At 39.2% G+C, this 12,142-nt stretch overlaps 1 protein-coding gene and 1 long non-coding RNA gene across 2 annotated transcripts; both read left to right on the plus strand.

Annotated features, from left to right (window-relative positions):
- The first annotated feature begins 522 nt into the window (after positions 1–522).
- On the plus strand, positions 523–8,664 carry LOC117452853 (dynein regulatory complex subunit 4-like). Its single transcript, XM_034091643.2, has 7 exons — positions 523–625; positions 726–803; positions 1,856–2,053; positions 3,880–4,071; positions 4,995–5,049; positions 6,476–6,682; positions 7,984–8,664. Exons 1-6 carry the CDS (start codon positions 623–625, stop codon positions 6,505–6,507), a joined length of 558 nt encoding a protein of 185 aa, XP_033947534.1. The 5' UTR covers positions 523–622; the 3' UTR covers positions 6,508–6,682; positions 7,984–8,664.
- A 915-nt stretch (positions 8,665–9,579) lies between these two features.
- On the plus strand, positions 9,580–11,512 carry LOC139434451 (uncharacterized). Its single transcript, XR_011643806.1, has 4 exons — positions 9,580–9,688; positions 9,789–9,866; positions 10,914–11,111; positions 11,370–11,512. It is a non-coding gene; the product is annotated as an uncharacterized lncRNA (long non-coding RNA).
- The last annotated feature ends 630 nt before the right edge of the window (positions 11,513–12,142 follow it).

Here is a 12,142-nt window from a genome sequence, read left to right on the forward strand (position 1 = left end):
CCGGCTAAAGTAACTGGATGGCCTGCCTGCCTGTCAGCCTTCCGTCTGTGCACAAACTGATCTCGTGCCCTCATTGGTCATGTGCGCGTTCATGTGTGTTGGAGGAGGGGCTCTGTGAGGAAGTCTGAAGGAAGGGGCAGATTTTTTTCGGCTGCGTATTTTCAAATTCTAGCGCACTCGAGCTGGTTTCTCCATTCTTACCCTACCTTTAAATGTATGGAAGGGAGAAATGAACCGTCAGAAGTAAAAAAAAAAAAAGGTAAATTAAAGAACATATAACATTTATAACTAACAGTATTGTATTATTATTATTAAATAGGTCATCACTTAAATGTTGCACTTGGAGAAAGGGACGTTTATTTGGATTTTCTTTTATATACTAATGCTTTAACTATTATAAAATATAACAATGTGTAAGTTGATATCTTTAGCTAAGGCTATCTATTAACGGCTACTAACGGCTTTGTTTATAGAAGGAGAGAGTCTTTAAAGAAATCAAAAAATAACGGAATATCTGGTGATGGTTTCCATGGCAGTGCATCTTTTGAATCTGTTATTCGGTTGGGTTCAGATTTTTCATTTCAACTGCTTATAGTTGTCTGTGTCTGTACAACATTTCACGATGGTGAGTACACGTGTCTGTTAATCTGTTTTTATCACAATAATGACGGAAATCTGCTTTATTTGGAGGTTTTATTTATGTTTTTTTAATGTATTTTCCCAAGGCCGAAGGAGAACCAGAGATGCAAGGCAAAGCGGTCGAGGAGAACTCTCCTGCAAAGGCAGAGAAAAGCAAGGATGAGGTCAGAGCTGAGAGATTCATTAAGACCATTTAGCGTGGCGTGTGGTGCAGTGGGCTGTGCGTTCGTGTTCGGATCAGGGTCACAGGTTCAAACCCCACTGCATGTCGTTGTGTCCCTGGGGAAGACACTTCACCCCAAATTGCTCCTGTGGGGATTGTCCACAGTATTGAGTATGTAAATCGCTTTGGATTAAAGCGTCTAACAAGTAACTTGTAATGTAATTTAGCGACTGAGTCAATTTGCTAGCTTAGTAAACCCGGAGGAAATGTTAAGTGCCCCAAAGTTTTTATGTTAGAAATGTATAGTACGGGTCTCCAGCACATAGGAACTGCCGGATGCTAACTTGCATATGTTAGGCAATTTGCACAGTTAGCATACATTGCGTTAATTAAAATAAATGGGATTATAGCCCAAGTGATTTGGATAGTATTGGAGTTGTGTTGGGGTTATTGGGGATGCTGAGACTGCATTTTCAGGACCTGCAGGTCACCCTTGAAAAAGAGATCTTTTGATCTCAAGGGGCTTTCACCTGGTTAAATAAAGGCTAACAATACATAATGTCAGTTTTAACAGAAAGTGGCCATATATGTCTCAGTGGGCGGATTTTTACTACAATGGGTTTGCGACCATTGGATAAAGAGAGCACACGATGAAAATGATTACCTCCACTTTGGACAATTCAAATGTTCTGGGGTAAAAAAGCTTTTTTGAAGTATTGAAGGAGCTGGTAATGACATTAATAATAACCCTAACCCTAACCCAGTGTTAAAGCAGTGAGTTTGGACATAAGTAGTTTTATCGTTTTCATGTACACAATATGCCATCAGCATATCATATGTGTGATAAGCCCATTTAAGGCCAGTACTGTATGCTTTTCACTTGGACTCGGCAACAATGGACAAAGGTTTTAATTGCAGTATTTTGATTGATTACACTTCCCTACATTCGCCTAAATCTCCTGATTCTGCTGCATTCTAGACTACAGTGTAGGTTCCAGTGATTATGGAGACACTTGTCTGATTTGTATCGAAACAACCACCTTCTCCCTGCAGCTGTGGGAGACGTATGTGAGTCTCCAAGAGGAACTGAATCGAGCGGTCAAAGAGAAAGGGCCGTTTGAAAATGAGAGGAGCAGCCTCACAACGTCCTGGAACACCAGCAAGCAAAGACTGGAGGCCTCCAAGGCGAGGATGAGGGAAAAGCTCCGGGTAAATCAAGAAGTCCAGGGGCAACGACGCAAAGAAATTGAAGTAAGCATCTCACACACACACACACACACACACACACACCACACACACACACACACACACACACACACACACACACACACCACACACACACACACACACACACACACACACACACACACACACACACACACACACCACACACACACACACACACACACACACACGTTTTAAAGATAGGACCCATCCTGCTGTTTGTGGTTTTCCATTTCCTGTAGTGTGTTCTATAGGTTTTTCTAAATGTAAATGGTCTGCAAAGGATAAAATCCATGTTTTCCCTCCAGAGGGAGTTTCTATTTCTATCTAGCTTCTATTGGCTAGCGCTCCAACACATTGCAGGCTAAGGGGCGGGACATCTCTAAGCGGCTGACCAATCACAACAGAGCCGGCCAGCTAACCAATCAGAGCAGACTGGGCTCTGGTTTCAGACAGAGGGTGAAAAGAGGTGCAGCAGCAGTATGAGAAGAATAAAGAGCTTTTCCAACATTAAAGCATGGAGACATGTAGAGACACTACATACTGATATACACCTGAACATCAGCAGGAGAGGACTCTTTAAAGTAGAGACACTACATACTGATATACACCTGAACATCAGCAGGAGAGGACTCTTTAAAGTAGAGACACTACATACTGATATACACCTGAACATCAGCAGGAGAGGACTCTTTAAAGTAGAGACACTACATACTGATATACACCTGAACATCAGCAGGTGCGGACGGGACTCTTTAAAGTAGAGACACTACATACTGATATACACCTGAACATCAGCAGGAGAGGGACTCTTTAAAGTAGAAGACAACTACATACTGATATACACCGTGAACATCAGCAGGAGAGGACTCTTTAAAAGGTAGAGACACTAACATAACTGATATACACCCTGAAAATCAGCAGGAGAGGACTCCTTTAAAGTAGAGACAACTACATACTGATATACCTAACATCAGCAAGAGAGGACTCTTTAAAGTAGAGACACTACATACGATATACAACCTGAAACATCAGCAGGAGAGGACTCTTTAAAATAGATACACTACATACTGATATACACCTGAACATCAGCAGGAGAGGACTCTTTAAAGTAGAGACACTACATACTGATATACACCTGAACATCAGCAGGAGAGGACTCTTTAAAGTAGAGACACTACATATGTGCTTAATATGTCCTTTTCAAAAGTTTAAAGTCAATAACTTGTTTCAGTTTCCCTTCCAGTAGTCCCGTCAACGGTGCAGAACGTAATACACACAGAGCTATAAATTAGAATTAAACTCACATAATTGAAAAATAAAGTCGTGATCTTCGTCTATTTTCGCACACACCATAGTATAAAACCACCCGTGTTATTTTTGTTGCAAATAGTTTAAATTACCTCTTATCCCGTCATAAAGACACATTTTACCCCCGAGGCAACAGGAAGTCACTTTTAAGGGCTCTTCAGGTTCATAGAGCAAAATATATATATTATCGGTACCTTTTTTACTATCCTATACAAGTATGTCTATGCTCCCGTAGTGTAAGCATATATTCCTGCTACTAACTGCAGTATTTTGACTTTTTTAGAAACTTTTTTAGAACATTTAATTAATAATATTTCATATAATATTTCATTTTTAGTTGTTAATTCTCTATTCCACTTTTTAAGTATTTTTATTATAATTTCTGAACACACTGATGCTGTAACAAAAATGTTTCCCCCAAATAAAGTATATATCTATCTATCTTGTAAACAGAAGCAAATTAGTTTTTTTGTAACGTTATGTGTTTGCAGTAAATGACTTGTTTCCACCCCCAATCAACCCAATTTGATCATTGATTGCAGGAGCGAAAGCGGAACCTGGAAGAATTAAAGACGGCTCAACAAGAAGAGCTCTGTGAGCTGAAGATGGCGGCAAAAAGTCAGATAAAGAAGGGGTGCTCAGAGGTGGAAATGCAGGAGAAGAAGTGCAGCCTGCAGGTGGAGAGAGCCGAGCAAGAAGTCAGCGCTAACATCCTGATGAGGAAGCTCGAGCTGGTAAGAACTCACAACGTACAGATCAAATATTGCTTTTATTTTCACACTTCCAACTACTAGTTACCTGAAAAAAGGGTTTTCAGTTACCTAATCTGAGTATCAATATGTAAAAGTAATCGATTACTTTCTGTTGCTTTTGGATAACGTCAATTTCAAATGTAATGCAATGGAATATCAGATGAAAGGAATATAAGTGTATTATTAAAGAAGTAGTATTAAGATATTTAGGATCAGAAATGATAGGAAAACCATGAAGCATACTCAGGCAGTAGCTTACACACCAACACATGAGCACATACTACAGTTTAAAAAAGCAGACATAAAGACAGAGCTGACAGAAAATGCTCCGTTTAAGTTTAACACACACACAGTTAAGCTCACACACACTATTTTATGAACGTATAGGTTCACCTGCTGAATTAAAAACAGAACAAAGGAAGCAAAGAAAGAGAAAACCATAAGCAGATTCAGGCAGTAGAAGTATTCACACTTAAAGTATTATCCTACAGCTAACAGAGAAGAGATAACATCTGATGCTTTTACAACACACACTATATTATTTTTTTGATACTAACATTGCTAGCAATCCCCCTTTCTTCCTTTAAAGAGGAAGCTTTTAATATGTTTTCCAATTGATTCAAACCACTCTTATATGTTGGTATAGATTGAATATCATTCCTGACTTGTAAATACCAGAAGAATTGTGCTTAATCAATCAATCAAAGTGTATTTTTTATACAACCCAATATCACACATTTTAGATTTGTCTCAGGGGGCTTTACAGTTTGTACAAAATATGAAAACAACCCCCTCTGTCCTTAGATCCTCACATGGGGACACGGAAAAGTAAATTCAGTCCTAAGTTTTCAAAATGATATTTTCTAAACGCTGATTCTTTGTTTTTATATATTCGTTACCAACAGGAACATCAGGAGAAAATAAAGGAACTACATGTGAGACATGAAGAGCGAGTCAAAGGTAATAAACGTGTGTCCCTTTTTAAAAAAGACAACATATCCTACTGATGATCAGGTATATCAGTATGTAGTGTCTCTACTTTAAAGAGTCCTCTCCTGCTGATGTTCAAGTGTATATCAGTGTGTAGTGTCTCTACTTTAAAGAGTCCTCTCCTGCTGATGTTCAGGTGTATATCAGTATGTAGTGTCTCTACTTTAAAGAGTCCTCTCCTGCTGATGTTCAGGTGTATATCAGTATGTAGCGTCTCTACTTTAAAGAGTCCTCTCCTGCTGATGTTCAGGTGTATATCAGTATGTAGTGTCTCTACTTTAAAGAGTCCTCTCCTGCTGATGTTCAGGTGTACATCAGTATGTAGTGTCTCTACTTTAAAGAGTCCTCTCCTGCTGATGTTCAGGTGTATATCAGTGTGTAGTGTCTCTACTTTAAAGAGTCCTCTCCTGCTGATGTTCAGGTGTATATCAGTATGTAGTGTCTCTACTTTAAAGAGTCCTCTCCTGCTGATGTTCAGGTGTATATCAGTATGTAGTGTCTCTACTTTAAAGAGTCCTCTCCTGCTGATGTTCAGGTGTATATCAGTATGTAGTGTCTCTACTTTAAAGAGTCCTCTCCTGCTGATGTTCAGGTGTATATCAGTATGTAGCGTCTCTACTTTAAAGAGTCCTCTCCTGCTGATGTTCAGGTGTATATCAGTATGTAGCGTCTCTACTTTAAAGAGTCCTCTCCTGCTGATGTTCAGGTCAGGGTTTCCGTTAGCTGGTAATTACCGGTTTTTAGCTGGTAACATTTATTAAAAACCGGTAAATTCAAACCTGACGGTCAACATGTCTGGTAATAATTAGGGAGGCTCCGATCGATCGGCCGCCGGTCATTATCGGCATGAGCATATCCGCTCATAGTCCGGTAATTACCTGCTAACGGAAACTCTGCTACACAACTATTATTATTATTGAAATATGACCGGTAAGTTTCAAATTAGTCCGGTAAAAATAAATTTTGCCCGGACATTTGACCGGCGAGAAAAAATCCTAGCGGAAACCCTGGTCCAAACTACGGCCCGGTGGCCAACTGCGGCCCGCGGACCATTTTCAATCGGCCCTCACTCAGCAAATTAAAAAAGTATAATGACTTGAGTATAATAAACTTCTGCTTGTCTTATATTGTACTTCTTAAATATATTATGTTGAAATATATTACACAGTATTCATGTGTTAATTCAGTCAATTCAAGTATTTTCAAGTATCAAGCATAATTTACCCACATTGGATTGACTTTTCCAACTTATCACAGAACTTATGAGGCAATATACCCCGAGTGAGTACCCAGCCCTTTGTATATTGTTCTGGATGTGGTCCTCGGTGAAAAAAGTTTGGACACCCCTGCTGTACATGTTCCAGCTGCGGGACTAATAAAGGTTTTCTGATTCCAGACAGAACGGTTTGGGCTTCACCTCCTTCATAGCGCGTCTGGGCGTCTCCATCTCTCCGCTCATCATGCTGCTGGAGGACGTGTGGCACCTCCTCCCTGCGGTCACTTATTGTGCCGTGGCGGTGGGATCTGGTTTAGTGGCGTCTCTTCTTCCTGAAACTCTGAACACCTGTCTGCCAGAGTGCATCGAGGACATTGAGAAACCCAGGTGAAGAGAACAAGAAGATAATCATTCATATATAAGCTAATGTAAACCCTTTGACACCTCACTATACTGCACAGCTAAAGAGTAACCCAGTCCAGTTGGCTCACCTGCAAAGCCAAGGGGGGTTATGGGTAATCTCAGCACATTCAGTGGTGGCATTTAATGAAGTACATTTACCAGAAGAGGGAGAAGTACTCAGATCTTGTACTTGAGTGAAAGTAAAAGTACTCAGATCTTGTACTTAATTGAAAGTAGAAGTATTCAGATCGTGTTCTTGAGTGAAAGTAGAAGTACTCAGATCTTGTACTTGAGTAAAAGTAGAAGTACTCAGATCTTGTACTTGAGTGAAAGTAAAAGTACTCAGATCTTGTACTTGAGTAAAAGTAGAAGTACTCAGATCTTGTACTTAATTGAAAGTAGAAGTACTCAGATCTTGTACTTGAGTAAAAGTAGAAGTACTCAGATCTTGTACTTAATTGAAAGTAGAAGTACTCAGATCTTGTACTTAATTGAAAGTAGAAGTACCAGAGTGTAGGAATACTCTGTTACAGTAAAAGTCCTGCATTCAAAATGTTCCTCAAGTGAAATTAGAAAAGTATTATCATCAAAATATAGTGAAAGTAGCGACAGTAAAAGTAGTGGAACTAAAGTCTGATTTAAGACTTGATCTTTAGAATAAATTAAATCTTAACGAGGTCGAAGAAGATCTTAATCGAGGCCCATTTTTTAGATTGTTTTAGATATTTATATGTAGGTCTTGTAATTAAATGGGGCTCTCAGTTCTCTGATAGGATACAGTTCAAAGTCCGGAAGAAGAACGTATCGGAAACTAGTTTGTTTAAGACAGTGACATTCAAATATTTGTTGATGTCTCACATGTAAATTAACTAGTGAATAAACATATAATGACCTGTAATTATAAGTAAAAAATATCCAACATCAGTATACAAAGCAAATCAAGTTATCTCCATCTTTACCAGCTGTGTTATAAACCAGTACTTTAACATTTATATATGATTCTGAAAGAAAAGCATAGCAAGTACTTTTGGTGCTAAAGTATATTTTGATGTACAAACTTCTATAGCTAGATTTTGAATGCATGCATGAGTATTTTTACAATTTAGTGGTGCTACTTATACTGAAGTAACACATGGGTACTTCCTACATTGCACAGTTTGTAACATCCTAACTTTTTGACATGTCTTAATCTTTTGCAGGTATCCTGAAATAACTGTTATGTCCCCCCTGAAATCTGCAATCCATAAATGATTGTATAATTAATTTATATGTTATCTATATTGCAGTAAACGATCAAGAGACAAACCAGCAGAGTCTGAAGTTGAAGCCAACACGGATCTGCTGTCCTTCAAGCGGCCAGCAGGGGGCATCTCAGCAACAAGAAGCCATTGTGGAGAAGTCTTATGAGAAGATTACCGGCTTCTTACTTGTTTTATTAACGCTGTTAACATTTTCCTAATTAGGTTATGGTGCCAAATGCTATGTTGTAGTCTTCTTTAATATATAATGATGTTCATTTTGTAAATCAAAGTACAATTTAGAGTCAAATAGCCGATAAAAGAGGATGTGCTTTCGGGAATTGTCTGTGTTTTTTCCCCTCTAACTTTAACCGGATGTGTTTTTAGATTTTAAAATGTACTTTGGATGTATACAATATCTTGTACTTATCTTCACCTGCGTGCAAAAACACAACAGGGGCTTCAAAGAGCAGTATATTGGAGAAGCTAGCTTCATTATGCCTGTCGACAGTAGTTTAGTTTCACGGTTTTATGATTATTGATCAGTTGATGTGATATGCACTGTTTTGTAACAATCATATTGATAAACTAGCTAAAAATACTTCAGGATTGAACATAATTTAAAGCTGTACTGTATACATTGGATATACTGTATGGATAAAAGTCGGACAATTGAAGAAAAATAAGTGTAAATGTACTTGTAGGCAATAAAATTGTACCAAATGAGAACACGAATTGGAGTTTAATTGGAGTTGTGATGGTTGTGTACATGATCCCTTCTTTCTTGAAAGCTATGCAGTATACTACAATGATTACTTTAAAGCTAAAAGGTCAACAACAACAGTAAAGAGTCTGTGTAATAGACAATACACAAAAAGATTCCCACCAATTTATTCTGATAAGAATAGCAATTATTAAACCAATTGAAAGGAATTGGCTTAAAGATAATATCTTAATCAACTCACAATGGACAAACCTAGTAATTTAAAGGTGGGGTAGGTAATTCACTTCAGAAACACTTAACATCCCGAGAGCAATGGATATCTTAAATGCTTTGACAATAAATACATACAAATAGTTCACCTCTGGAAGCCGTGGCGCTGTAAAAAGCACGACCAATCATCTGAGCCGGCTAAAGTAACTGGATGGCCTGCCTGCCTGTCAGCCTTCCGTCTGTGCACAAACTTATCTCGTGCCCTCATTGGTCATGTGCGCGTTCGTGTGTGTTGGAGGAGGGGCTCTGTGAGGAAGTCTGAAGGAAGGGGCAGATTTTTTTCGGCTGCGTATTTTCAAATTCTAGCGCACTCGAGCTGGTTTCTCCATTCTTACCCTACCTTTAAATGTATGGAAGGGAGAAATGAACCGTCAGAAGTAAAACAAAAAATGGTAAATTAAAGAACATATAACATTTATAACTAACAGTATTGTATTATTATTATTAAATAGGTCATCACTTAAATGTTGCACTTGGAGAAAGGGAAGTTTATTTGGATTTTCTTTTATATACTAATGCTTTAACTATTATAAAATATAACAATGTGTAAGTTGATATCTTTAGCTAAGGCTATCTATTAACGGCTACTAACGGCTTTGTTTTATAGAAGGAGAGAGTCTTTAAAGAAATCAAAAAATAACGGAATATCTGGTGATGGTTTCCATGGCAGTGCATCTTTTGAATCTGTTATTCGGTTGGGTTCAGATTTTTCATTTCAACTGCTTAAAGTTGTCTGTGTCTGTACAACATTTCACGATGGTGAGTACACGTGTCTGTTAATCTGTTTTTATCACAATAATGACGGAAATCTGCTTTATTTGGAGGTTTTATTTATGTTTTTTTAATGTATTTTCCCAAGGCCGAAGGAGAACCAGAGATGCAAGGCAAAGCGGTCGAGGAGAACTCTCCTGCAAAGGCAGAGAAAAGCAAGGATGAGGTCAGAGCTGAGAGATTCATTAAGACCATTTAGCGTGGCGTGTGGTGCAGTGGGCTGTGCGTTCGTGTTCGGATCAGGGTCACAGGTTCAAACCCCACTGCATGTCGTTGTGTCCCTGGGGAAGACACTTCACCCCAAATTGCTCCTGTGGGGATTGTCCACAGTATTGAGTATGTAAATCGCTTTGGATTAAAGCGTCTAACAAGTAACTTGTAATGTAATTTAGCGACTGAGTCAATTTGCTAGCTTAGTAAACCCGGAAATGTTAAGTGCCCCAAAGTTTTTATGTTAGAAATGTATAGTACGGGTCTCCAGCACATAGGAACTGCCGGATGCTAACTTGCATATGTTAGGCAATTTGCACAGTTAGCATACATTGCGTTAATTAAAATAAATGGGATTATAGCCCAAGTGATTTGGATAGTATTGGAGTTGTTTTGGGGTTATTGGGGATGCTGAGACTGCATTTTCAGGACCTGCAGGTCACCCTTGAAAAAGAGATCTTTTGATCTCAAGGGGCTTTCACCTGGTTAAATAAAGGCTAACAATACATAATGTCAGTTTTAACAGAAAGTGGCCATATATGTCTCAGTGGGCGGATTTTTACTACAATGGGTTGCGACCATTGGATAAAGAGAGCACACGATGAAAATGATTACCTCCACTTTGGACAATTCAAATGTTCTGGGTAAAAAAGCTTTTTTGAAGTATTGAAGGAGCTGGTAATGACATTAATAATAACCCTAACCCTAACCCAGTGTTAAAGCAGTGAGTTTGGACATAAGTTGTTTTATCGTTTTCATGTACACAATATGCCATCAGCATATCATATGTGTGATAAGCCCATTTAAGGCCAGTACTGTATGCTTTTCACTTGGACTCGGCAACAATGGACAAAGGTTTTAATTGCAGTATTTTGATTGATTACACTTCCCTACATTCGCCTAAATCTCCTGATTCTGCTGCATTCTAGACTACAGTGTAGGTTCCAGTGATTATGGAGACACTTGTCTGATTTGTATCGAAACAACCACCTTCTCCCTGCAGCTGTGGGAGACGTATGTGAGTCTCCAAGAGGAACTGAATCGAGCGGTCAAAGAGAAAGGGCCGTTTGAAAATGAGAGGAGCAGCCTCACAACGTCCTGGAACACCAGCAAGCAAAGACTGGAGGCCTCCAAGGCGAGGATGAGGGAAAAGCTCCGGGTAAATCAAGAAGTCCAGGGGCAACGACGCAAAGAAATTGAAGTAAGCATCTCACACACACACACACACACACACACACACACACACACACACACACACACACACACACACACACACACACACACACACACACACACACACACACACACACACACACACACACACACAACACACACACACACGTTTTTAAAGATAGGACCCATCCTGCTGTTTGTGGTTTTCCATTTCCTGTAGTGTGTTCTATAGGTTTTTCTAAATGTAAATGGTCTGCAAAGGATAAAATCCATGTTTTCCCTCCAGAGGGCGTTTCTATTTCTATCTAGCTTCTATTGGCTAGCGCTCCAACACATTGTAGGCTAAGGGGCGGGACATCTCTAAGCGGCTGACCAATCACAACAGAGCCGGCCAGCTACCCAATCAGAGCAGACTGGGCTCTGGTTTCAGACAGAGGGTGAAAAGAGGTGCTGCAGCAGTATGAGAAGAATAAAGAGCTTTTCCAACATTAAAGCATGGAGACATGTAGAGACACTACATACTGATATACACCTGAACATCAGCAGGAGAGGACTCTTTAAAGTAGAGACACTACATACTGATATACACCTGAACATCAGCAGGAGAGGACTCTTTAAAGTAGAGACACTACATACTGATATACACCTGAACATCAGCAGGAGAGGACTCTTTAAAGTAGAGACACTACATACTGATATACACCTGAACATCAGCAGGAGGGGACTCTTTAAAGTAGAGACACTACATACTGATATACACTACATACTGATATACACCTGAACATCAGCAGGAGAGGACTCTTTAAAATAGAGACACTACATACTGATATACACCTGAACATCAGCAGGAGAGGACTCTTTAAAGTAGAGACACTACATACTGATATACACCTGAACATCAGCAGGAGAGGACTCTTTAAAGTAGAGACACTACATACTGATATACACCTGAACATCAGCAGGAGAGGACTCTTTAAAGTAGAGACACTACATACTGATATACCTGAACATCAGCAAGAGAGGACTCTTTAAAGTAGAGACACTACATACTGATATACA

The sequence above is a fragment of the Pseudochaenichthys georgianus genome, chromosome 9 (genome assembly GCF_902827115.2).
Source record: "Pseudochaenichthys georgianus chromosome 9, fPseGeo1.2, whole genome shotgun sequence".
Classification (NCBI taxonomy): Eukaryota; Metazoa; Chordata; class Actinopteri; order Perciformes; family Channichthyidae; genus Pseudochaenichthys; species Pseudochaenichthys georgianus.